This window comes from Cyrtonyx montezumae, unplaced genomic scaffold (assembly GCF_038088225.1).
Source record: "Cyrtonyx montezumae isolate F1298 unplaced genomic scaffold, pur_monq_1.0 scaffold_17, whole genome shotgun sequence".
Taxonomy (NCBI): domain Eukaryota; kingdom Metazoa; phylum Chordata; class Aves; order Galliformes; family Odontophoridae; genus Cyrtonyx; species Cyrtonyx montezumae.
In genome coordinates this window covers 6,338,134-6,365,262 of record NW_027071903.1, presented here as the reverse complement: position 1 = coordinate 6,365,262, position 27,129 = coordinate 6,338,134, and the positions used below count along the sequence as shown (strand labels likewise).

At 37.9% G+C, this 27,129-nt stretch overlaps 1 protein-coding gene across 1 annotated transcript in view; it reads right to left on the bottom strand.

Moving 5' to 3' along the window:
• The window catches only part of LOC136046561 (transcription initiation factor TFIID subunit 4-like), a 126,981-nt gene extending 101,957 nt beyond the window's left edge, over positions 1-25,024 (bottom strand). Inside the window, exons 1-7 of the mRNA XM_065733158.1 lie at positions 23,995-25,024; positions 20,054-20,226; positions 12,142-12,279; positions 10,787-11,014; positions 9,881-10,003; positions 8,284-8,373; positions 6,195-6,452 (exon numbers count right to left, since the gene is read on the bottom strand). Of these exons, the coding sequence (XP_065589230.1) occupies positions 6,195-6,452; positions 8,284-8,373; positions 9,881-10,003; positions 10,787-11,014; positions 12,142-12,279; positions 20,054-20,226; positions 23,995-25,024 (2,040 nt within the window). The remainder of the gene's footprint in view (positions 1-6,194; positions 6,453-8,283; positions 8,374-9,880; positions 10,004-10,786; positions 11,015-12,141; positions 12,280-20,053; positions 20,227-23,994) is intronic.
• Positions 25,025-27,129: the final 2,105 nt, after the last annotated feature.

Here is a 27,129-nt window from a genome sequence, read left to right as displayed (position 1 = left end):
AAGAAAAGAACATCGTAAAAACTGATGAATCAGAGGTAGATTACACTGCATGAAAATTTATAAACAATCCAAACCACTCTTCATCAATTACACTAATTTAAATTGTTCTAATCCTCTTGCCTATTTTCCCCACAGCACAAACATTATTATTTTATCCAGAATTTGGCCTGGAAAATGTAAGCAATGAACAGAGTAGAGTGTTGGCATGATGATCTGGGAGATAATTTACTTCACCAAAATTATTTTATGTTTCTCACAGCCTAAAAATATGTACAATGAACGTACCACATCTAATGTTACCCATTCACGCACTGAATCAGTTCACAAGCATCAACACACTAAACTAGACTGACACAGAAGATAGAGAAATGTTCTTAGTATACGGAGGTTATCAGAGATGTTACTTCAGCTTTAGCAGAAGGGAAGCTCTGACTGCCATCTTCAACTATCTAATGGGAAGATGTAGAGAAGACAGATTCAGACTCTTCTGGTTAAAATACAGAGCAAGAAAGAATTGAGCCAAATCGTGCAAAATGGACTGAAGTAGAAAGATGGTAACTTTTGTTTCCTTTCTACCTACCAAGAGAGACACCAAATAAAAAATGAATTCTAGGTACATGCAAACCTTAAAGGGAAAAATCCTTTACGATAAACCAGATTAGAGCTCACTACTAAAGCTTTCAAGAAAAGGAATTTTGCAAATCTCAACAATCCAGGTGCTTCTTTGCAGATGCATAGGGTCACAATGACATGCTGCACATATCTTGACTGGAACTGCAAAGTTAGTCTCATCTGATTTACACAAAATACACATTCCAAAAGAATAAGCATACAATACAGCAATAAAAACAACAACAAAGGAAACAGAAGCTTCTGCAAAGAATAGAACAAAAACAAATTTCAAAAGTAAGTTCTATACTGAGCATTTTTTCTTTCAATTAATTTTAAAAACAAAGTACTGTGGAAGGAAGAAACAAGTAAGCCACTTGTTCAAAATTCAGAATGGCTATGGACTGATATGACATACATCTTCACTCATGAGTAAACACTTGCTAACTCACTTGTGGCTATGCCACTTGTGATTTATCAGTCTCCTCACTCCTGAAGATAAATGTCATATCAAACCTCAGCTATCATGTAATCTGGCAGCATTAACTTACAATGTTCATGCTTTCATGGGCCTAGAACTCATACTTAGCATTACAATACATGCTGTAATAGTAACAGAATTTTTCAACAATGCCTCAAAATTTGCATAAGCAGTTACTGTTTTCTGCCCAGACAAAAAAAGAAAAAAATCTTTTTGAAGGATGATATGATTTCTAGTGTTAGGATGACAATGCTGTTCTATTGAGTATACATTTTCAAAGAAGCAATGAAGTAAATAAAAACAAAAGCCATTGAAACACTTGTCCCACCTGTTCCCAGTGTAGAAGGGCTGTTCTAAAAGTAATGTTGGCCCATGATGGCAGAGGAGGATGTTGGTGATGTGGCAATAGTTGTTGAGCCTTTGCATCAATACTGAATTCCTCCATGTGGAAAAAAATGGCACCCACCAACACTCACCGACATTTGCTGAACATTTATGGAGCCCAACCAGTGGATGTGAGCACAGTGAGGTGGTGGGTGTTGCATTTCAGCAGTGGCAAAAGTGACAATGAGTCACCTCCACTGGTGCAGATTTTTACAAGCACAGCATACAGGCTCTTGATCATTGCTGGAGTAAATGCATAGCTAGTGATGGTGACTACACTGAAAAACAGTGTTCAGTAGATGAGCATGTGCTGTAATTTTGTTACTGTGCTCCTTGTATCTGTCTTGTATCTATTTCCAGGGAAATAACTGGCAGGCACTACTTTCAGAACAACCTACTAACTCAAAAGTCACTAAACTATATTTCAAGTAGGCATACAACTTTCTGACTATAGGTTTTGTTCCTAATGAAAGATCACACATTTATATTTAAATTTTCTTGTACAGCAAACTCAAAGCTTGCACCTACATATTTATTAGTTCATTAATATAAACTACTCCTTTTATCCAAATAGACATCTACTCTTCCAGTTCTAAGATGCCTTGTACATAGGACAAGAATAAAATTATTTCCTGTAAGTCACAAGAATTACACTCTTTTATAAGCAGAGTACTAATGATAAAAGCTTCAGCAGAGCTTTAAAACAAAGCACAGCATCCCCACAGAACGTGTTGCTTATTCTGCCACTGTACTTTATTTGCATATTCAGTTGCTTTATCTTACCTTCTAGATGACTCCAACTAGATTTGCACAATCTTTGTTTCTTCACTTAATTAGATTATGCAATTAAATTTGTTTTTATTAAGATGAATCACTTCAAATCTGTTTGGTTTTTTTTGTTTTGTTTTGTTTTTTGTTATCATATAAATTTAATAAGTGGCTTCAACCTCCAGGAACGCTCCTGATAACACAGTAACAGCACAATATGTAAGGTGCAAATCAATCTCCATTATTAATCAACCAACTTATAGCTTCCACACTTTTAATAAATACAAATAATCTCTATTATTCACAGAAATCACAATAAGTCCTAGAACAAGACAGGCAATGTCTGTATGTATAAGCATATTAGGATCTTTTGCATATTAAGGGTGACAATTTAGACAAACTTTGAACATTGCACTTAGAACAATTACAAACATTGATTGCTGGCTTATCTCATTAGTGCCTCATCAATAAAATATTAGTCCAAGACTTATCTACATTTCCCCAGCTAGGAATATCTACCATCTCAAATAGAATTACCTAGCTCACATACAACACAAATTTTCAGTTTTAGAAAAGGATGCATAACTTACGAAACAGAAAAAACATAATCCCCTCATTCATCTGTGTCAGTACTATAGATTTCAATGATTAAGTCTCCTTTTGTGTGATCTACATTGCAAGCTGAGTAGTGTACAGAGAAGTCTCTAGATGTGAGAAACCACAGTATAACTGGGAGAAGTACCAACACATTAGAAGAGCCACAAGCCACATGAACTAGCCCTATGGACAGAAGATGGCTACGATGTAACACCTCAATATCTTACAGTATCTACGTTCATTATATGTATACCAAATCAGGGCAATAACAGGCCACACATCTTAGCCCCATTGCTGAGTTGTACAGACATGTTCTTCGTCTTACACTTATAAGAATAATCTTACACTAATAAGAGATGCTTTGTTAGTGAGAAATAACAAGTGAAAACAACACAGTTCTACCTTCAAATGTCTCAATTCTGCTTGAACAACTTCTCAGACATTTCATATTGTTTTTCTGGAAATAATAATCTTCATTCCCATCAGTTTAATGTTCTTTGTGTTTGTTTTGTTTTAAAACAGCAGAATCTTACAAAAAACAAATCAGAATAATTTTTGAATGAGCTTTCCAAAAGTTCTAAGAGATGAAGTATTTCAATCGATACTGAACATAGAAGGGCAGTTTTTCACAAAGAACAGCATTCACATAATGTAATGCTTCTAAAGAACACCACTCTGACTAATGTTATTCAAAACACTGCAAGATGAGGTGCTCTCAAAGACTCAAAATATGCAGCAATAAAGATTAATATTGTGTCTTTCCAAAAGTGTTGTGGACTATCTCCTATCTCTGACCCCACTGTAAAACAGAAAAGTCAAAAGAAATGAACAGCTAACAGATTATCCATTTTTCAAACTGGATACCATAAGTGGCTGGTTTGAGAGGATCTATATGCCAAAACAGGCTTGCCCTTCTGCAGCTGGACAGTTTGCATAGCCAGCTGGAACTCTCTCCAGTGAGCTTCAGGCTTGGAGAGTCTGGAGCTCAGCCAGTTTCCTTCATCAGTCGTGGCTGCCTTTAGGCAAGCCAGCTGTAATCTTCCTCTTCCGGAAAAGTCCCAGGCAAGATTGCCAGCAGATCTTTGCTGCATTCTGATTTAGGGGAACACTAAGAAGTGTGAAGAGTGTTATCATTATCTCTACAAAAAAAGTCAATACTTACAAACAATTACTAGCGTGATATGAGATGATGTTGGGTTGTCTGCTTGGCACATGAGCTGGTGGCTGTTGTGGAATATAGGATTTTTTACTCAGTATCTCCTATTATCTGATGCTGCCTTTGTCTGTACAGAACTAATCTGAGGGACATTAAAAAGTGTTTGGTTAACGTCATGTTTGGTTCTACTAATCAGTTTTGTTACTGATAAATTAAAAACAAATACAGAAACCCAGTTTTACAATAAAGCCAATGGATTTTCATTTTTTATGCATTCACTTCTCTTTTAAATATTTTCTAGAAGTATTAAGCATAATTCTGCTCCACAGTTTGCCACCTTCTGAAAACAGAGATGTCACTTCATGTATCCAGTGAGATTAAAATTTATTCCTAGAATTATCAGCTCCTTACAGATTGAAAATTTCCTCTGCCCATCAGACCAATCTCTTCAATGCAGTTGTCAATTCCTTCATGTTGCATATGCATGCTTCATACCATACTCTTCACACTGTTCGTCTCTACTCCCATTAATGTCACGATTGCTTGTTTGCGAACACACAGGCACATTTGAGGGAGAGAATGTATGTGAATGTTAAGAACTGTCTTACATGAATTTGGATTTATTCCATTCAGGAATGTTCCAGAAGAGCTACAATCATAAGAGATAATCTCCATGAACTTTCCTTTGTCCTACATCAGTGTTTCTCACAGGTAGATTGTAACCTGCCCAGCAGTCACAGGAGAGTTTAGAGTGAGTTGCATAACACTGGAAAAAGTAGTGCTAGCTGGCAGTGGCTTTGACCAAGGACTGTGACGTGAGAGCAGACTAGATGTACTGGCCACAAGCATTTATACCTGTAAGAATCCTGCTAGCTGCTGTCAGAAATACGCATTCTGCAGGACAGAGACTAATTTGTACACCTAATGCCTGTAATCAAAACCAGTTCCTGCTCTCCCACCCTGAAGAACAAATGCTATTGTAAATTCAGTCTCATAAGATGTAGACAAACAGAAGCTAAGAAAGTCTAAAAAACACTTTTCTATATAATAAAACAATCCAGAAGAGGTTAAAAGAAAACATCAAAGAAAAAAAAAATCACATGGCTGAACAGAAAGCAGTCAAGTAATGTGCAAAACATCCACATCTTCTGTGTAATACAAAAGCTGAAGCTGGGTGTCTAAAAACAAAGTCAATCGTTCTTACACCTTGAAACTATGATCACAGAAGGCTGTTAAAAACTATATTAATTTCATTTTAAATTCAGTAATATAACTGCCAGAAGATGTAAGTTTCAAAAGACCCATGTTTTCAAACTGTACACTGACACTTTTAAATTAAAAATAATAAACATTCTCTCTCCATGCCTCCTAAAACCTATTTCCCTTATAGAACCTATAAATTCAAGGACAGATGTTACAACATCATATCTGCATTTCTTAACCTTGATAATATGAACTGTTCCAGCCTGACATGCTTTCTGGAACTTGCTCATTTAATTTACCCAAGTCAAGTACTTCACTAATCTATACAGAGAAAATACAGACCAAAATTGTTACATCTTAGTTTAGAAGGATGATAATGCCTGTAAGAACTCAGTCTAAGTAAAAATTCTAAACATGTTTTAATTACAAGTGTACACACACTCACAAGATCATATTTAACAACAAAAGAAACTCACCATCCTCTCAATAACTGAATATGCTGTCGCCCTACTGATAATACCTCTGCAATTAATGAATCTTATCACGTAAAACTCCAGTCTGCACAATAAGCTTCAGTAAATAAAGTACAGAAAACAAAAAAAAAAAGATAAAAAATGTTATAACTACATATAGTTAAAAATGGGCTAGTGAATTTTAACATACTAAAAGAAGCAAAGTGACATATCTAATGGCATACTAAAAATTATACTCTTGCCTGTAAGTCTTGATAAGTTTTCTGTTCTACATCTGTAATTAATTCAAATTCCGCTGTGATCATATAACATCCATATTTCAGAAAAAAAGGCCAAGAACATAAAAAGCTTTTCATAAAGATATGTTAATATCTAAATTAAGAGTTCAGCAATGTCTGTAAGCAACCATAAAATGAAATGCCACTGTACATCACAGAATATGATATATAAAAAGTATTTCCCAAACAAATTGAAATAGAAGTAACTAAAAACCGCTATGCAGTCTGTATACTACAATACCTACCAGTTGAGAACTCTGATTTGACTGTACCACCTTAACCTGAGGAGGCTGCACTGTATTTGATACAGAGACTGTGCAAATGTTGTTTGGTTGCCTTATTCCTATTGTCTGCGTTGTGACAACAGAGGAAATACTTCCAGAGGCAGACTGAGGTATAACTTGTGATAGCTTGATTTGTTGAAGTGACTGCTGAGACGGCTGTCCTTGCAAAACTGAATGTTGACTATTCAGCAAAGATTGTCTCAATGCAGGTAGACTTTTCTAAAAACAGAAAAAAAGTTAATAAAATATCAGATTTACTAGTTTGACTAAAACAAAATCTTCTGAAATTTACTGTAAACCTAACCAAAAGAATGTACCTTTCCTTCCAATTGTTCAGTCTACTTATTCATCAAAAAGAAATAATACTGAACACCTAAGACAGAAACTCAGTTTACAGTTTCAGTAAGCTTCCAGTTTGTATTCAGCAACTCTGCAGACTTTGACATGCCCTAATTCCACCATTACAGTAAAATATAATCTTCATTCTCAAGTCAGGACTATCTAGAACTTGTATCTTAGGTCTCTGGAAGAGGAAAAACTGGAAAGAGAAAAGGCAGAACAGCAGAAACAACCTACTGAATGCTAGAAGTGAGCTGCACCAATTTACTTCTCCTGACATGCCTCCAGTACCTAGAACAAGATGATTTAATTGTTGATGCCCTACAGCAATAGTTGTTTACTGTATTACTACTGAACTAATGTATTCTGACTGCATTAGAAAGGTGTACTATTGTATGCTTCATGTTCAGACCAGTTCAACCAAAAAACACAGCTCCAAAAGACTGTACCATACCTTCACGAATAAACTTTTTACTTTTTAAGTGGTAGTAGTGCTCTTTTGAAGTGCTCTCCCTCAGGCAGCTGTAGAACATGAGTGTTTAACTCGAGCTATAGTCCTTTCTAAACTTCTAATATTTATTTAAAACTTAATGTCTGTTCCCAAGAAAGGACTTCAAAGAAAGGTAACAAGTTAAAACTTGTGATCAAGCTAGAAGTGACTGTAGAGTAAGAGCAGGAAAAAGAACAAAAAAGGATTAATGACAACTTGAAAAAACAAAAGCAAGGGGAGGGAGTTCTGAAGAAAAAATGAACAGATTAAAAAAAAAAAGAGGGAATCTTTTGTAAACTGAGAATTTTTGGATGAGATGAAAAGCGCTTTCAAAACAATTTCAAAAAAGTTGTGGCTTTGTTAGAGCACAATTAAGTATGGTTTGTATGTGTCTTGCAACTATTTTAGGTAATATAGGAAAAAAACCCAGAAGTTAAATTTACCCCTACATTTATTACTGTCAATAAATCTGTTCAGAATCACATTAGTATTTCTACACAGAGTTCCAGATTATAATGAGAATCAACTTATCAGTTATTTCCATGGCATTATCCAGATCAGTTTTTCATCATCACCATTACACATGCATTGAAAGTTCTTACTGTTTCAGATACAGATTACAATAAACAATATGGAGAAAGTCCAATTATGTGAAGCATTCTATACACCTTGTAACTCTTCCAGTGGTAATGGTATACTTCAAAACAATGGACTACACAGAAAAGCATTTTAACAGTAAAGAAACTCTGCAGAATAAGCAACATATTATTTCCAAACAAAGCAGTAACAACTTTTGTTAACAAATCTGATTAATGAATAGTTCTAGTTCAAGGCTACTCAAGCAGTAAGCTCCAGATCAGCTCTGGACCACACATAGATTTTGCTTAAACCTAAACCAAGGTCTCAAATGTGAGATCTCTCTCCTGTAGGAAATCCCTGTTTCTTACCATTCTCTCAACCTGCTGGGGGCAGCTAACTGGGGTACATAGCCAAAGCTCCCAGCCAGGAAGGGAATAAGCAGGACCTGACTGGCCTGACAGAGGTGAATACTGCATAAGTTCCAGCTGAGCAGATTTCATTAGAAATCCTCTCCACAAAGTAAATATTGAGTACTCCTGCTTTAGACAGGTGACACTAATTCCACTTTAAAAACATACTCTAAAACTCAAAGTACTAACATTTCAACTGAAATAAATTTATCTAAACAGTATCACATATTACCTTAAGGAAAGGTACAAGATAGGGCTGAGGAGATGATTTGAGTTCTGATTGAAGGCGGCCTGTAAATTCTTCTGGATCAATCTTTGCATCCTTAGAAGCGGAAAAGAACAAACCACAATCAAAAACCATCCACAATTCAATTCTGTTGTTTGGTTCTTTTTCTAGACAATAAGTTCATATATGTAAAAATGACCATACATGGTACACGTGTATTTACATACACATGAGCATACATATTTTATTTGATCCTCGATTTCTTTTAAAAATAAATTAATCCAGAGGTTGTTGAAGGAGTCTGACAAGTATTTATAAAATGTGTCAGCTCTTATAATGAGAAAATAGCCTTACTTGATTCCAAAGACAGTTTTGAAGGTCCAGTTTAAATTAGAATGTGTACACACTTACACAAAGCAGAGATATGCATACACATGCATACATAAAAATTATACATATAAATATATATAAAAACATTCACCTATATATACATACATACATATACTCATAAAATATAAGCTTATAAATACATAGATTATATTATGTATGTATTTACTAGTTTACTAAGTAGTATATACAAGAGAACTGTGTAATCCTGTCATATTTTTCAAATACTTCCAGTACAATCTGGTTGCTAGACTGGCAGAGAGAAAGAAACAAACCAATACACCCTCCACTAAATAAATATATTTCCTATATTTCTTAGGAATGTGCCCGATTATTTTAAAATACTCCAAGTAGGTATCTATTTAGTTACTGTTTCTTACTTATCAAAACTTAAATTTTTACTTTTTTAACCACAGAATCCTTACTGCTTAATTGTTCCTACCTGAAACATTTTAAGAGTTGTTTAAACTACACAGGTTTCTGTCAATGAATTCAAAGAAATAGGTGTCAACTACTTTCAAGTGCAAATTCTTCAAAGACTAATACCTTTTAAGAAGCTTTACTATGTGTTCAACTCCAAAGTAGCACTTGTTTGCAATGCTTTTACACAACTCTGAAATACCTGTTGTACTGAAGACTACTCAAGTTAACCTTTTTTCCAAGCTCAAAGATTTTGTTCAGCTGAAAGACAGCTTTTCCTCCTGAAATTCGCTCACAGTTAAGGCTCCATGCAGGGGCATCCACCTGAAGAACTGCTTAGACTCAATAGTTTAGCAAAGCACTTTTCCTTTAGTTCCTGAAACTCACAGGGTTCTACATTCATACTGTGGTTAAAACATTAATTAGCTTTTTATTGTTTCAGAAAAGGTCATGGTTTGGAGGAAAATAAACTTTATGAATCCTCAAGGAAAAAATCTTTACTTTTTTTTTTTTTTTTACTTCTTTTCTCTACACAGACCAAAGTATTATCCATCAAAACAAGATTATTTTTTATTAATCCATACAAAATATTATGTTACATTTCCCCTTTCAGAATCTAAGAGAAAGCCTACCTCATCAGATTATTGAAACATACAGAATAACACAACATCCGCATTTTGATGCAGCCCAACTCCTTTCCCTGAAGTATAGCAACAGTTTTCAGCATGTGATACTCACGCATAAATAACAAGTTTAATGGATAATTAATATTAGTGAAAGACAACTAAATATTTACCAGCAAATCCTGAACCAGAGCTTTCACATTGCGGGACGTTTCTGGAGAAGGTGAATTATGAGAAGCAAGTTTTATAAGAGTAGCTAAAAAATTTTTACATTTTTTCACATTCTCTTGCATTTCCTGCAAAAGCCAAAGAAAATAAAATCAGACACATGCTATTTTCCAACTACGATCATTGTATGGTTCAATCACTATAAGTAGAGAATATGATTACACTGTTTAATTCAAGCAGGAGATACTGCACGTACAACAAGAGCTATTTTGCAATGGCTATTACTTACCTGACATTTTCTTAATTTCTTATTTAACTGAACTATACTTCCTAATGACTGACAGAAGTCAGTGAAAGAACTATTTTACAGTCTGATTTGATAGAAATAATGGCAAGTGCAAGAACTAATGTAACAATTTTTTGGAGATGCATTCTTCTTCAGGATGCACCATCTACAGCATTCCCTAAATGATCTTTGTTTGTTAAATTATTGATTCAATATGTTTTTGTACAAAGCAGCTACAACAAAATCTAATTAGAAATCATTCAAACTATCATATCCAACATTTTTCAACAGCATAAGATCAGACACTCTAATTTTTTAAGATATTATTTTTATATGTTGTAATTTGGCCCGACAACTCTGAGAACCAGAAATATTACCCTTCAGCTTAACCATAGATTTTCACTTTTTTACAAATATATCGCAAGATGGAGAAAAATGGCCACAGTTGTTCTCCCTTCTCAGAATTTGCATTCCACTTAGCTGAAATGAGTTGAAGGGTTTTTGTTTCACAACATATTTGTTTCATCACGAGAAGCAGCCTTGCATGAGATTTTCCACTTACAAATAGATCTGAGAAGTTCACAGAATACTAAGGAAACCAAGTAACTATCATTTTACTACATACCTGTGATACAACTGTAGTTCCAGGTACAGGTGAGCTTGGTATGACTTGGGGCTGTGCTGGCACTTGTGCTGTTGTATGAGGTGGAAGAGGGAGCCGAGGCTGACTCTGGTTCTGTGCTGCAGCTTGAGTTTGTCCACCAGTAATTACTGCAGGCTGTTGAGACGTTGGTGTTCCCGCTGATACTGTGGTCTTGAATAAATTCTGAGCATTTGTTGTAGCTACTGACACCTATGAGTATTTTATGTTGGAAAACAGATCATTCTTTTAAATCTTTTACCCAACCACAAAGCTCTTAGAAGTCTGACAAAATATATTTCCTTCCAAATACATCTTTACTGTCAAAATAAAAGTGTTATTTATTATAACACTAATTTTATTATCCCTTAACCACACTGAAGTCAACCTCATTTAAATTTCTTTTTATTACAAAAATCAATGTACAACTAAAAATGAGTTGTTATTACCCAGTCCTTTAAGATATTTGTTCTGATGTTACTTCTTTAACTCAACTTTTAGTAATTTTGTCCCTTGCCATAAACAAGATCATTCCCAATGATCTGTTGTCATGTCATCAGGTTCAAAACACTCTATACCTCAGTTAGAGCTCAGATCAGAGTACACAAATGCATCAACGCAGTTTCACAACCTAATTTGATCCCAATGGATGCATATATGCTTTAGCCTTTGCAAACAGAACTGTCTGATGTATCTGGGACATATGTAAAGATCCTGCTGCATACTCCTCAATCTTGGAAGGCTAGAAAGTTTATCAAGCTGAACAGAGGACCGCATACTCAAAGGCTCTGTCCAGTTCGGCTCTGAAATGATCTGACTAAATATGCCACTGTTCCCAGTGCCAAAAAGTCTCAAACTGACACACCAAATGGCACTGCAGAAACTAGAGAGCTCAGCCAGGCAGCATAGCATGCTGAGCAGAACCTATTAGGATTTCTTGACCCAACCAACCAGCAGAGTTCTGGCACAGACACAGCACAAGCTGACCCAGGTACCTCCACTGCGATGCACGGTATAAACTGTGGCACTGGCGGACAAACAGCCATAGTTCTCAACAGGGGACAAACCTCGTCCTACATGTTCACCACTGCAATAACACTTATGAGCCTGACTGATTTATTATTTACTTTAAAAAAGAAAAAATATTGAAATTATACTACCATTTTTTTTCTTTTAGCTAGGAAACAACAGAAAATAAAATACAGGCTATCATCCAACACGTGCATAAAACAGCCAGTAAATGTACTAACATTTATCATTAAAATTCACATTAGCAAAATCAAATGATTATGAACAAAACTTCTTTACTCCATTTCTGCTTTTATAATCTCAGTACTTACTGTGGTATGTGAAAGAATAGAGCCTCCTGGCAGAGTCACAGCAGCTGTAGCACTGACAGGTGTTGCAGTTGATTGAACAACTTTGGCTTGCACTGGAAGTCCAAGGCGGACAGTGGATGTTGCTACAGAGGTTGGTTGCTAATGAAGGAAAAACAAGCAATTTAGTTATTACTTATATGTAATATTTACATGTAGTTATCCATCAACATGTGAGTTTCTAATTGGCACGAACACAGATTGGTTCTTTTTATATACACTTGCATTTTCTGATCTTCTCTCAAAGAAAATTAATACTGGGACAAAGTTTAGACAGCAAATGAATATTTATTTTCCAGGTGAATATACTAATCAGTTCAGCAACCCCAGCTCTGGATATCCATCTTCTGTACTTGGGGGGGCAAATAAATTAAAAAATCTACCTGACATCTGAATTAAAAAAAAAAAAACCTTCTTTTTGTTCTGTTTCTGTTTTGCTTTGTTTGCTTGGATAGCTCTCAAGATTTTTTTCTCTTGAGTTTGAATGTCTTCCATACTGAGGTAGCCTATAGAGGCAATAAATAGCATTGTCATCAGTAGGTAGGAATTTATCTTTTTGGAAGAATTACCGTAAATGCTTCTTAGGATTTTAAATGCTATACTTCTTTTCTCTATTTTACAGAAGACCACCAAGTTCAATTTCACTGGTACGGAACTATATGCACTTGATTAAAGCTTGCATTTATAAATATTAATACTGTATATCTCGTTCATTTGCTTATAATCAATTTCTGATCTAAGAATGCCTATGCTGTCAGCCCCCTTACTGGCAGTGACTGCTTACAGAAGTGGGGATTTACAAAGAAGGGAGACAACAAGGCAAACTTCTGACATCTACTCAGTTCCAAGAAAGATCTGAGTCAGAACTCTGTAAATAAATACACAGTTCAGACTGCTGGCTACAGAATTTTTCTCAACTAATAAATGTTCTCAATTCATCATAAGAACATGCTCTGAAAAAAATATGCATATAATTAAAACATGAAATGTCAGTGTCATAATAGTGTGTTACCCAACTAAGTGTGCAATGCAATCCATACACAATACTCCACTGTGCTAGACCAATGAGCGAGCTGCGGAGTATTAAGACTCAATGCATCCTATTTTAAAAATTACTAGTGACAATTACTTTTGATAAAAAATTGCAGTAAAATCAGTTAATGAGTTGGACATGAAGAAAAAGCCTTACTACCAAAGAACTCCAAAGAAATTAATGCAACTTTTTACTACCATGGTTCCAAATCTCAAATATATTAAAAAGTCAAGTGTGAGCTGAGCGGATCAGAAATGTCAGAGTTTCTCTAGGTTAGTTCCAAGCATCATGGAAGTTGCCTTCAAGTGACAACTACAAGTTGCCAAAACACACTGTAAGAATTCCCAACACAAACATGCCAACAAGATCTAGTAAAATAATTATGATTTAGAAGCTAACAGCTGTATTTTCTATGAAGGGAAAGCTGCAAATAAAAGTCAAGAGAAATTTATGGAAAAAAAAAACCAAAACCACAGAAAGTATTAATGTTTCTAAGGAAATAATAAACCGATGTATCAAGCTCCTGCAGAAACACACATGATTTTGTAATCATCTTTAAAGAAAAACTGCTGAAGTTTGGAACGACAGTAATTAAATTCCAAAACTACTAACCAAGACTAAGAAAGGGATATATCCTCAAATGTACCTATATTGTTTTTTAATGGATGCATCATGAATTTTGCATTTCCTAAATATATAAATGTATATTATATATCATATAGTATGTAGCATGCAAAGAAACCAGGACATGAATGAATACTCCACCACAAATCTCCACAGGGACACTTGAGAATACTTAAGATAGCTTTTTGTTTGCAGAGTTGAGTTGGCTCTTTCCATGCAAAGATGTTAGCTGTTCTAAGCAGGGCACAGCACGGTGCAGATGTGAAAGTATGGATTTCAAATGCATCTGGCCAGCTTGGAGGATGGATGTCCCTAGATTCATTCTGTCTGCACAAGTCATGCAGATAACCCAAGTTACTCCACTTTCAGGCTGTGGTAAGTCACTTCCACAGAAGTAGTCTCTGCACGTTATAACCATTCATGGAAGGAGCCAGAGTGATATTACTCTGTGCACTGTAAATTCACTCCTTAAATAACTACATCTTAACTTCCCTATCTATGTAGACCTCCTCACCAGCTCTCTGGACACATGAGTAGCAAGGCAAAGCTCAAGGCATAAACAGGAGCAAAACACTTTGTACCTGCTGTGTACAAACAAGCTGCTGTTATATTTGAAGTAATATACAAAAGGGTGCATTTGAAAAAGCAGGCCATGTGTATATGGAAAAAGTACATCGCAATACACAGGAAATATTTGCCATCGCCAAGGCAGGACTACAGAAACTTCAAGGATCACATTATGTACTCATAGCTTTTTAAAATCAAGGTCATTCAGACTGCCACAGGTCAGTACAGCCATGTCAGTAAACCACTGAAAACAAGTTGCTGCTATAGTTGTATTCTGTACCACAGTACCACCTGCTGATGTACAGTGCCAGTGTAACACTTTAAGGGACACAGGCCTCACTTCAAAAAGACACTCAGAAACAAAGCAGCAAACAAGCCTGAAGTAATCCATGGAACAGCTGAGGAGGAAAATAACACATAATTCTTCACAAGGCTGTTGAACCTACACATTTTAGAAATTAAGAAGAACAGTAATATGACCATGTAACTTAAAGCACACCCACATGGAAGCCACTACTACATTGCTCAGGAATTCAGCGCTTCCTAACCTTTGCAAGCTTAATTTTAAAGCCTTATTAACATTTGGGAATTCTGTAGGCATGATATTTTAAGAAGTTTAAATACTGCATCTCAACACTACAGAAAGGTAAATAGTACAATTCGTGGAAGGAAAACGGTTTTGTAGTTGAAGCACAGCCAAGACCAAAAACCTTCAATTTTTCTGGCATTTCAACCCACCTGCCCTGCTAACAATAATGCCTTTTCCAGAACACTGTATGAGAGCAAGAAGCCTCAAAACCATCTATACAAAAATACTATGGGATAGCTAATTTGATAATAAAGTTAACTCCCTTCAGGAAACAACAAAGATTTCTCAATTCACTTACAATGTACTTAGAAATAAAATGAGCATTTATCAGGAAAGCAGGAAGAATGTGAAAAACAGGAAAAATAAATATACTATTAAAAAAACATCAAAATTGCAAAACAACAAATACAAACACAGGCAGTGTATTATCAGAGCTGTACAAGACTTAAAAGGCTCAGCTTTAGCAAGAAGAGCTTCTCAAACATCAGCAATTAGAGAACTTACGATGGCAAAGGCCCAAGCTGCTGCTCAACACTGGTCTTTTTTCTGTATGATGCTCACTTCTTTCTTCTTGCTGTCCAGAAGCACTTTAATTTTGTAACTAACTTCAAATAATTTAATGGAAAATTTATGGTTTTTCTTTTTGGTTATGAAAATAAAACTAACAGGATTACAGTCCTAAAAATCAGCAAACAAGTATGTGTCATATCAAAAGCATGAAAAAGTACCATCTGTAGAAATGAAAAGTACAGACAAAAAAAAAGAAACTCACCGAAGAAAAACTAGATGGCAGCACCTACTCATTTTTCATAATTTTACATGTACAGGCTTCCAAACAAGATATGGAGGCAAAAAACGTAATAGAAACTATATAATAATTCCAATAGTCTTCATCTCCTATGTATATGGTGATGCAAGTAAATTCCTGCTTTTTTGATCTGCTTGTAGTAGAAGATTCCAGAACAAATTTTTTTCTAAGATAACTGAAGTTCCATCAAATAATAGCTCATTCTCCACACATTCTGTTTTAGCTAAGGTCATACAGTGTGTACAGTTTTTCCAATGTTAATGATTTAATATGCAGAAAAAAATAATTTTGATAAAAAACAAGAAAAAACTAAAACAGACATGCAGAAATAAAAAATTCAAAGAAAACTGCACTGTTAATTGAAACCAATGTTTGCTATAAATTTATTACTTCATTAAATGTTTTTTCAAACAAGCATTATCAGAGAAAAAGTATTCAGTATAATTTCTTAATACATCAAAAGTTTATAATAATCTTTCATAAGCTTTTCTTAAAAAAGAAAACAACACAGACTGCAAATTTAGAAAAAGGTTGAAATATCACACATATCTCCATACTACAGGTGCTTGTCTCTACTACTTCATTCTCTGTACTATTCTGTTATTTTCAAATGCTGATTCTTCAGCCTGGATCCATTCCACTACTTCTGACTGCCCTTCAAACAATGCACATTGCACTCCCATACTCTACAGCCTTTAAGCTCTGCATTATACTATCAGAACTGAGACCTCTCCTACAAGGCACTTGCTTATCCAATTCATCAGTTTCCAGAATTTCAACAGAAATTGGATCAAGGAGTGGAGATTAATATTTTACAGAGCAGCCACAAAGGGAAGCAGAAGTAAGCATCTAATCCAAGACCACCCCACCCAAGAGTCAAGAATGGAAACTGAGTCTTCCTTTCAAAAAAGATTTGCGTATCTTCATCCAAAATTCTAATGCAAAGTTGTTCACAAAGATGTAACATGTTTCCTTACAGCCTCTAACCTAAAAACTGCAAAAACTGAGAGCAAAGTATTGTAAACAAAATAAGTAACTTAAATAGGAAAGCCAAGCACCCCAAAGGAAAGAAACACTAGTTTTAAGTTTGCAATGCAGCAGTATGTGCATTAATGGTGTGCCTGGTCTAGCTGATGCTTTTATCTTCGTGCATTTATCACACAGACTGTAACTCATTGCACAGTTAAGAAGAGATTAGCATAGGATGAATGGGAAGTTATGTGCCTCAATTTTCCTGAACTTTTTGCAGTTTGACACTGCAATCACAATACATCCTTTACTATCTGGGGAGGAAAATACTGTTATACAGTGACATTTGAGCTCTGAACCTTTAGCAAGGCAACACACGCTTGTTTTTTAATCAAAGGAAAGAGTTATGCTAGGCTCACATGCTAAATCCTGAGGGAAATTAAACTGTGCTTTCTTCTGCTATTCTTACAGAAAGTTGGCTTTTTCCTCATAAACCATCCTGGATGTAAGCACAAACTGCTGAAGTCACAGGAATTTTCCCTCTACTGATTAAGTCAATCGGACTCAAATATATATATATTTTTTTTTTTTTAAAGAAAGAGATTCACAGAGTTTTCAATTTTAGATTTTTCAGACCATCTCTGTAGTCATTTTTTAAGAAAACATTCCTTCTATATTCTGCAGTTATCACTCTCTGCACTCAGAGTTGCCAAAGCTAACTACCAGATTTTACAACTCCTTTGTGAGATAATTTAATGACCTGTATTTTACAACTACATAACTCATAACACACTTCCTTAACATAATTATTTATAGTGTGTATAGAAATTACATCCATAACACTGAAAACAATTACTGAGCTGCTATTTGACACTGGCTAGCAATTAGTACAGTCTGAAGTAAAGTGAACAGAAGAGCTATGAAGTAGATACTGACTAATACATTCTCCATAGTAAGATCAGATTTCCTAGAAAAAGCTTTGATTACTAACCCACTGGAAGAATTTATTTTCAGTGCATACAATTCTCTGCATTTTAGTGCCTGATCCCTTGGCAAACCAGAATGACTACTCAAATAACTGACACATCCAAAAACTTAGCATAGTGTTTATCACTCACTATAGTGTTTATCAAAGAAATATCTACGATGCTTTGCAGGTTATCAAGCTGGTCAGAATCCTGCAGAAAAACACATCATCTTAATGCTAGAACTTGCTTCCACAGATTTTTAGCATCTATACCACCACATAAACATGCAGTATCCTCAGAGTTTAACTTTTACAAAAACCCAGCAAGTCAGATTATGCTATTTCCAAAATATTAACAGCTTCACATAACTGGAGAACACCTGCCTGAGGCCAATATGATCAACTCCCAACATCTGTTGTGCACACACACGAATTCCAGTCTTCTAATAAAGATTGAACACGTGCAGCCAAGCAGAACTGTATTTTTGTCATAAGATTCTATGCACACACAAAAAATGATGTACTCCTCATATGTTCTCAAATAACAGGCAATTAGTTAATATGTAATTTCATATGAATGTTTCCACTCTGAATTTTAATTCTGAATGCTAACCACAGCAATTAAAGTTGCATGAAAACTTACAGTGTGAAACCAAATCAACTGAACCTAACTCATTTTAACAGACTGAGGTCATACTCTTGGTGCAGTCCCACCCCATGATCTGTTACACATTTATGCTATACACTCATCTCAGAAACTGTTGCTAGAATGTGTGCTATATATTCTGTCAATAATAAAGAAGTTAGGCATTTATTTTAAAAGCAAACAAACAAAACAAGAAAGCAAACAACCAATGACAGACATACAAACTAAATAATGTACATTACCCAGATTTTTCTTTGAGTCAAATTATTAAAAAAAAAATAAACAAAAAAAAGGAAATCAGTATAGGCTTATTGCTGTGTTTATTTTTCCCGACATTTCATATTTATCTTTGAAGGACTTGTACAAATCTACTTATCCTTCCAGATACCACAGATTTCTGAAGAGCTCTCTTAGAATATTCCACCTAATACTGCACTTACCTTTTTTTCTGACAGCATAAAGTTTTTCAAGCGTTTTCAGGCTTTTATGTTCTTCCTGAGATACATTCTGTAGAGCCACACAATATTCCTATTACATTCACTTCTAAAACTTGCATTTTACTTGGCTACTCTATGGTTTAGATCACCTCATTTTCAATCATTCAATTCTATTCTGGCTTCCTTCTCTTCTGAAAAGTTTATCACTGCTTCAAGTTTTTAATTGAACAATCTTTTAAACTATAAACATAAAGGATATATTGGGACAGCAATCAAATACTAAACATGGGAGAATACACATTCAAGATACTTCAAAGCAAGCTACACAAAAATCAATCAAAAATCATAAAGGCATATTTTTCACATCATTTCACTTAGGGTTATCTATCCCTTTTACAAGCAAAGAACTTAGGTAAAACTACCTTCAGTTCTGTCTGTTATTATCATAGCACAGCAGCCCCATACATCTGAAGATGTTTGCCTCTGCATTCTAGTAAGATAGTTCAGCACTGGCCATAAATAGTCTGCAGCTGAACAGCATCCTTACAAAATTTTAAACAAAAGAAGTTTACAAAGTAATTTAAAATAAATAAACACCACATTTTCATCCTTGAAAATAAAACAAAGCAATACACTTCACTGAAAGAGTATGGGACTGAAAAGCATAGTATCCTGTCAATTCATACTAAAATAAAGTAAAATGTCGTCAGAACTACAAGCAAAACTGTAAGCGCAGACCAATCATATCCAGAAGTGAACCAAAGTAATCAAGTCTTTCTTATCAGTTATACTACAAAAACTTAACTACTGTGAATTCTGGCACAGAATGTGCTTTGCTTTTTCTTTTCTAATTTCTAGTGAAATCTAGTGATCACGTACATCCATTCACCGTGCTGGCATACCACAATGACTCAGAGAGGGAACAAAGTTATTTACTAAGTCAATGGCACATGTTCCAAACTAATTTCTGCCTAAGACCGAGCCCTCTAACCTCCAATGAATTCACAGTTTGGAAAGGCTCTTGAGAAAACCTGCAGAGTAGATTTTTCTTAAATTTAAAAAAAACCCCAAATCTCTGAAAATAAACTGTATTTGAATAACTATTTCCGGGTCTTCAAATTAAAAAAAAAAAAAAAAGGAAGTGTTTGTGGGAAGTACTAATAGATAATAAAGATAATACACAAGACAGCTGAGAATGTAACACACAAAAGCAAGGTGAAATCAAGGCAGACATACCTGAGCTGTTGTTAGGCGAAAAACTGGGCCGCTTGTGGGCACTGAAAGTCTAGGTGAAATGCTGGTAGGACCTTGTCCCTGTGTCTGTACTTGAGCCTGCATCTGTGCCTGGGCTAGAGCCTGCTGGGGCACCATTACAAGTTGTCCAGCATCCGTGCGCACCAAGACCATACCTAGTGAGAATAAAGTGACAATAACTATAGGATAAAGAGTAATGTGACTAATTATAAAGAATCACATAACTACGAAATACAGAATAAAAACAACATATAGTGTTGTACTGTTTTCTTCATCCCATTTATTTCTTTTTACTGTGGGATAATATGAGATTTTACTTCAATGAAGAAAAGGAGATCCCACCAGCAGACAAAAACTACTTATGTTAGTTTGAAATTCAAACGCCTATACTTTATGGCGATCAAAACAAATGGTAGCTTGAGCATATAGGTGCACAGTGATGCACAGAAGTGTAGCTAAGGTTTGGACAATAAAACATGAAAGAAATATTCATTAAAGTAAACTATAACAACGGTCTGGTAGCTGAGAACAACATTCAGTTTGAACATACCAGGGACAATGATATGAGAGCTTTACTAAAACAACAACATTAGGGAACGTGTAGAAGCAAACATTAAGCCAGACACATTTCTGAGTATACAATATTTGAGATCTAGTTAATATTTCAGCGCTGACACATGAATTTATTCAGCACCTACCATCACTGTACTGGGAGGTCTGGGCATGAAGAAAAAATACTGTCACACCCAAAGGCCCAACACAATTACTTCTCCACAGGAAACAACAGATCCACAGGTATTTGAGGAAAATTCCTAGGAATTGTTTTAAATGAACAAAGTACATTTTGGATGTAAATGAAAACACTATTATTTTCTCATAATACACTTCACAAATAAAAGCCTACACATCCAGTCGATGCCACCCGCACTTGTCCTTAGTGTAACTGTCCTGATTTTCCACTATCAGCAGGTCAGAATGGAGCTCCAAAGGCTCAGCTGGCCCATGGATCACCTGGACCTCTACACTTATTGATGATCATGATCACTGCAAGCACGTAATGTGCTTCCTCTAGTTCAGCTGGAACTTAGAAGCCATTCTCCAGATACATTATTTAAAAAGAATTTTCAAGTTAGTCCCAGAACACACTCCAATAATCTAACCTAGATGTAAGTAGGATACGATGTACCATCAAAAAGGAACAGGTCTTTCAGGGTCTAGGAAATCTCTTTTACTCTGTTGATAACAGAGCCAGGAGACACTGCTCCTGCAACTTATGTGTATGCACAGATTTCTTCATATACATTTTAAAACTTTACAAGGGAAAATAAAGAAAGTAAAAAGCACACACTCATTTCTAAGTATTGGCTTCCCAGAAAAACAAACAAACAAACAAACAACAACAAAAAAAAACACAAAAAAGCCACCTCAGTATATAGATTTTGAAACATATTGAGTACTATTATATCCAGCAAGTATCAAATCAGAAGTAGTCTATAGCCTTCTTTCAGTCTCTGACACAGAAACACAAAGCCCAGCCCCATGATGAACATGATGAATCACAGCTGCAATAGAAGCTCTCACTCACTGAGTCCTGGGTGTCCCAGCCACCTTATCTCCAAAAATCACAAACAGAAAACGCATTTCTGTTTGAGTTTTCTCCTAGCCACAACTAACTCAAGGGCTGTGGAAATTGAGTTTTAAGGTAAAAAGTGTATTGAGCTACAGCAAAGACCTCATGCAAAAGGAAAGAATCATTGGTCTTTGAGAGAGATATGAGTAATTTTTAAAAGAGGAGTTAAACAACAACAAGTCTTAAAAAGGTAACTTTCTAGGTCCACCAGGCCTTCAGTCACCAGACTTAATGGTTTGTAGAAAATCCTATATGCAGATGATGTATTTGATATATGCTGTTCTGGACAAACAAATACTAATACACTGCTCCAATGTGCAGAACAGATACCATTTGTCTGAGTGTCGTGAACCTAATATAAAAATCCTTAAAGGATAATGACTACCACACCTTAAAAAAATACACATTCTATTAACGTTATACCAATTCACATACGTCTTGTTAATTACTTTTTCAACCTTGTAAAATTCAACCTGAATTAAAAAAAAAAAAATTAACAGCAGGGACAAATTAATTGCAATGTGTGCCACATGGTTTCAATAGAAGCTGCAGATATCACTACTTATACAGATACATAAATGTTTGTGCAGCAAATTTATATTTTAATCCAGTTTTGAGGACTTGAAAAATCTTTTACTTCATAGTAAATTGGTCACATTGTCAAAACTGAGTTAAACACAGAGATATTTTCCTTACTGTCAGTCAACGAGTCACCAACTCGTGAGCTGGTATAAAGTGCTAGAACAGTCTAGTTATTATATGCTAATCTGTAATATTTGCTAAAATAAACTCATTCTAAACTTCTGCATTAGACAGAAGATCACAATATGAGAGTCTGAATATCAGCTAATAACAACGTACAAACTTGAAGTGTAATTAGCCAAAAATAACATTGTGTTTCACGAATTACTCTTACCCTTAGAACATGCCATCTCCTGTTAATGCAAATGTAAAGGATTTCAAGCTATCTAGTGAAAAAATCAAATTCAAGTAATACTTTTTCCACACTATTATTTACAGAACTGTCTCTAAACCTTTGACAAGATTGCTTTCAAGGGCTCTATTTCCCCATCTGTTTACTACATGGCGGAACAAATACTGTATGCAAAGTCATGATACAACTTAGTGTACGTGACTTTGTATTCATCAAGCATATTAAAAAAAGTGAAATTAAAGACTAACGGCACCAATCTAATTGGAATATAGCCACACACTTTTAAACTAACCCTCACTAGTTTTGAGTTAGTCAGGTCTCTCACTGTGAAACCACTGAGCTTTATCCAGTTGGGGCATCAGGATTTAGAGCAGTAGTTTCATAAACTACAGTCAAATGCACAGCTACTAAAGCACCCAGAAGCACACTTCTATTGCATTTTGCACTGTTAGCTAAAAAAAAAAATTAAAAAAAAAACAAAAAAAAAACCCCAGCTATTAAAAGAAACATGGTGAAAGAAATAAATTCAGATTCCATCAGTATCTCCAGGTAAAATAGCGTTATATTACGGCTGTCTACGTCAATAGAAAAGAAATGCTGAACATCAATCCGTCTCCTAGATCCATAACAAACTTAGCAACTTTTTGCATCTTTGTAACCTAAGCATGGGCGCAGACTGTGAGCCTACAAACGTCCAGGCAAAGCTACACGCAGTGAAGTAGGAATTACCAGGATGGGGAGATGCTGCTTTAATTCATTAGCCAAGCCTGCATCTTTACAAAACACCAAGAAACTAAGAGGAGAACAAGCAGGGCACGGGGACTTCTTCAGGGTTAGAAACAAAATCCAGTTGTGTCAGGGCTGTGCTTACCCAGCAAGGAGTGACACAGTCACACACACCGAAAGGAAGAACTTTACATTTAATCACACAGCATAGTGTGGATACGGTCACCTGGCATCAGAAGGCGCTCCCTGAAAACAGAAAACTTTTCTTCATATCGAGTACAGCAGACTGCAGAGCTCTTCAGCAGAGATGTGATTCCTGGTCAATGCATTGCAGATTGTTCTAATGCACAGCTGTTTTTACACCGTTACAAAATAACTTACCATGTCCGCCACTCTCGCAAGGAGAGGAAACAAGTCACTCGCCAAACAACACTCAAAACTACTCCGCACCAGTAGCAACGCGCCCTACGCCAACAACATCCTCGCTCATGACAGCCACTCGGACAGATCTCGCCCTCAGACGGGTTCCTGGCCTTTGGCTGCCAACACGCCGAGCAACAGGAAAACGCTAACTCTGACAAAACCTCCGTTAGAGAAACGCCAAGCAGAGAGCCGCGCGCCCGCCCCACTTACCGGGCGGGATGGTGAAGCCAGGCGGCAGCTGGATGGTGGTCTGCTGCGGCGGCCTGACGATGAGCTGCGGGGCCACCAGCCTCGGGGCGGCGCCCAGCGCGGGCCGCGGCGACAGTGCCTGCGAGGCGGCGGGAAGGGCATTGCCCGGCTTGACGACGCCCGCGGGTTTGGCGGCAGAGCCCGGTCCCGGCGGGGTGGCGGCGAGCGCGGGGCTGGCGGAGTTGCTGAGTGCGTTTACTGCGGGCGGCGGGTGCGCGGGCTTGGGCTGCGCCGCGCCGCCTTCTCTGCCGGCCGGGCTCTGCCGGTCGCTGACCGGCGGCACCGCTGCCGCCGCCCGGCTCCCGGCGCTCTCCCCGTTAGGCGTCGCCTCGCCGGGGAGCGGCGCGGGATCGGCGGCGTCGGCTCCCTCCGCCCCGCTCCCCTCCGCGGCCTCGTTGCGCGGCGGCGGCTCTGCGGCGGGCGGGCTGCGGCCGGGGCTGGGGCTGCCCGCATCCCGGGCGGCGGTGCCGGCGGCCACATGGTTGTTGACAGGCGGGGCGGGCGGGGGCGCGGCGGGCTGCGGCGGGGCCGGGGCGGCGGGGCTGCCGCCGAGCAGAGCCGCTCCATGTGATTGCTGCACACTACTACTGTTTACACTCACTCCCCGCCCTGCCGCCGCCGCCGCTACCGCCGCCGCTGCCGCCGGGGGGGACGGGGACGGGAGCGGCCCCAGGGCGGGGGCTCGGCTCTCCGCGGCTCCGGGACGGCCCGCCGCAGCCTCCTCCGCCCCGGTAGCGGGGGGGGCCGCGGGGCGCCCCTGCTGCTGCCGGACGGGGCTGCTGCCCCCCGCCAGGCTGCCCTGGCGCTGCTGCTGCTGTGGCTGCTGCTGCTGGGAAGGGGCGGAGGTCCTGGGCTGGGGCACCTCGGCCGAGCCCCTGCCGCCGGCCAGCTGCGATTCCAGGGAGCCCACCAGGTCGCTGACCGCCTTCTCGTCCACCTCCTCGGAGAAGAGCAGCATCTCTTCCAGGGGGTCCGAGGCGCCCGCCGCCATCTTGCGCTGAGGTGGGAGCCGGCGCGCAGCGCGCAGGCGCGCCGGCCTCTGTCTCGCGCGCGGGGTACTCTGGGAGGGGCCGCCTTCCTCCTCCCCCCGGCGCGGGGCGGGCACTCGTAGGGCGCGGGCGGGACGCCGTGGCTGGCGCTTTGGGACTCGGCTTTCGGTGTCTGGGGAACGCGTGCTGAGACGCGGCTCCTGGACAGTGTGGGCAGGGCTTCGGCGGCGCGGGGTTTGTGTCACGGCGTTGGAAAAGCCTGCTTACCGGCTCGGTGCGCTGTAACGTTTGCACGCGGCGAAATGAAGTGCCGTGCGATCGCGTTACCTGGAGTTTGCAAAGCTCCCATAACCCTGCGCTTTGCCTTCAAGTCATTCATCCCTCATGGAAACAATCGCAGGCAGCGCGTCGTTCTTAGCGAGAACTGAAAGCAGATGGGCTGCTAGAGGGGCTCAGCAGCCCAGCGCTGCTATTTCTTCAAAGGCAGTAACTTCGTGCTACTGAAGCAGTTGGAAGTCCTGGTATGGGCAGGCTGCTGTGTCTGCTCTAAAGCTGTTATATCCCAAACTTACGCTGTCAGCAGAATGCTCTCTGCATCATCACCGCCGCTGCCCTGACGCAGTTCCCTCAGCATCCCACTGGAAATTTGAAGTGGTTCATTCTGATACTAGCAATTTTGTCTCTTTTTTATATACACGCTTTTTCCATCACACTTGCCTCACACATTTAGAAATTTCCAAGAGGAAAACATCAGCCCTAACCTGTAATTTCTTTGACAAATGACAAAGCAGTTTCTTTCATGGGACCTGCAGAGTAAGTGATTTTGCCCATGCGTCTAATATCACTGCCCACAACCCATTACATCTGCTCTCACAAGTGATAGCCACTATGTATCCAAGCAGAGAACAGCTTGGATTCCAGTGGCTATCTGCTGGCCTATGATAGCATGGATGCCTGCAAAGTTGGATCTATGTGCTCTGCTACTCGGTGGCCTCATATGGTGACTCATTTTATGATTTTTCAGGATTTTCCCCCAAATTCCATTTTAAAGGATGTCAAGGGGTGCTCAGGATGCGCTAGCGGGAAATTGTGTGGTAAAGTGCATGTAAAAGCACAGTAACACATGTGGAAAATAGTACCTAGGAAAGAGCACTTGGGAAATGTACACATCAAAAATGTGTTTGGTAAATGAATATTGCTTCTATGGAATAGTGCAGGTGAGATTTGGACTTCTAACAAAAGTTTCTACCTGGAAATTTAATTATAGTACTGTCACTTCATTTGCACTTGCACAAAAATAGAGAATATTAATTTGGGTTTGCAAAGCATCAGAATCTATCCAGTATTTCTTTGTTCAGAGCTCCATCTTTCACTTGTTTTTTAATTATGATTCCATGCTTTCTTCTCTCACTAGGACCCAACCTGCACTTTGTTTGCATACTGCTGTCTCCACAGTTTTTGTAAAAGAATGTCGTGTCAGACACATGATGCTCCAACTAGTCCTGACTGTGAAAAATGTTTGAGCATACATTTTTCTAATGCACTATGCCATTAAACTTGTGTCTCCATAAAAAGCACCCTAGAGGAAAGCTTTATTGCTATGTAACTTCAGAAGATAGAAAGTAAATCTTTCAGCTGGAAGCAGAAAATTACAAGTCATGATTTGTGACTATCACTACAGCTTTCAAAACTTCAAAAATGACCTGCTTTTAATTACCATTTTAAAGTACTTCTGTGGATGGACAATCTGTAATACACGAATTCAGTCATATTTCTTCCCATTCACCCCTTCTTAATTTAGCCCCTTTACATATGTAAGCACACAGAACAAGGAAGTACAACAGAATGTTTTACTTAATGAAATACCATCTATTCCGATACACATTGGACTTCTTACACGTCAGAAAGCGATAATGTTCATATACATGAACATGTTGCTGAACCCATCTCTGGGCTTGCACTTTTATGCAAGGAGCATCAGTTTTAGTGAAGTACGTGATCTCTGTGAACTTTTGTAGTCATTATTTTATCATTAAAAAAAACTTATTTGAATATTTACATTCCTTTCATCTTAAAAAAAGTACAGAAAACATTTCTGAATAAATCT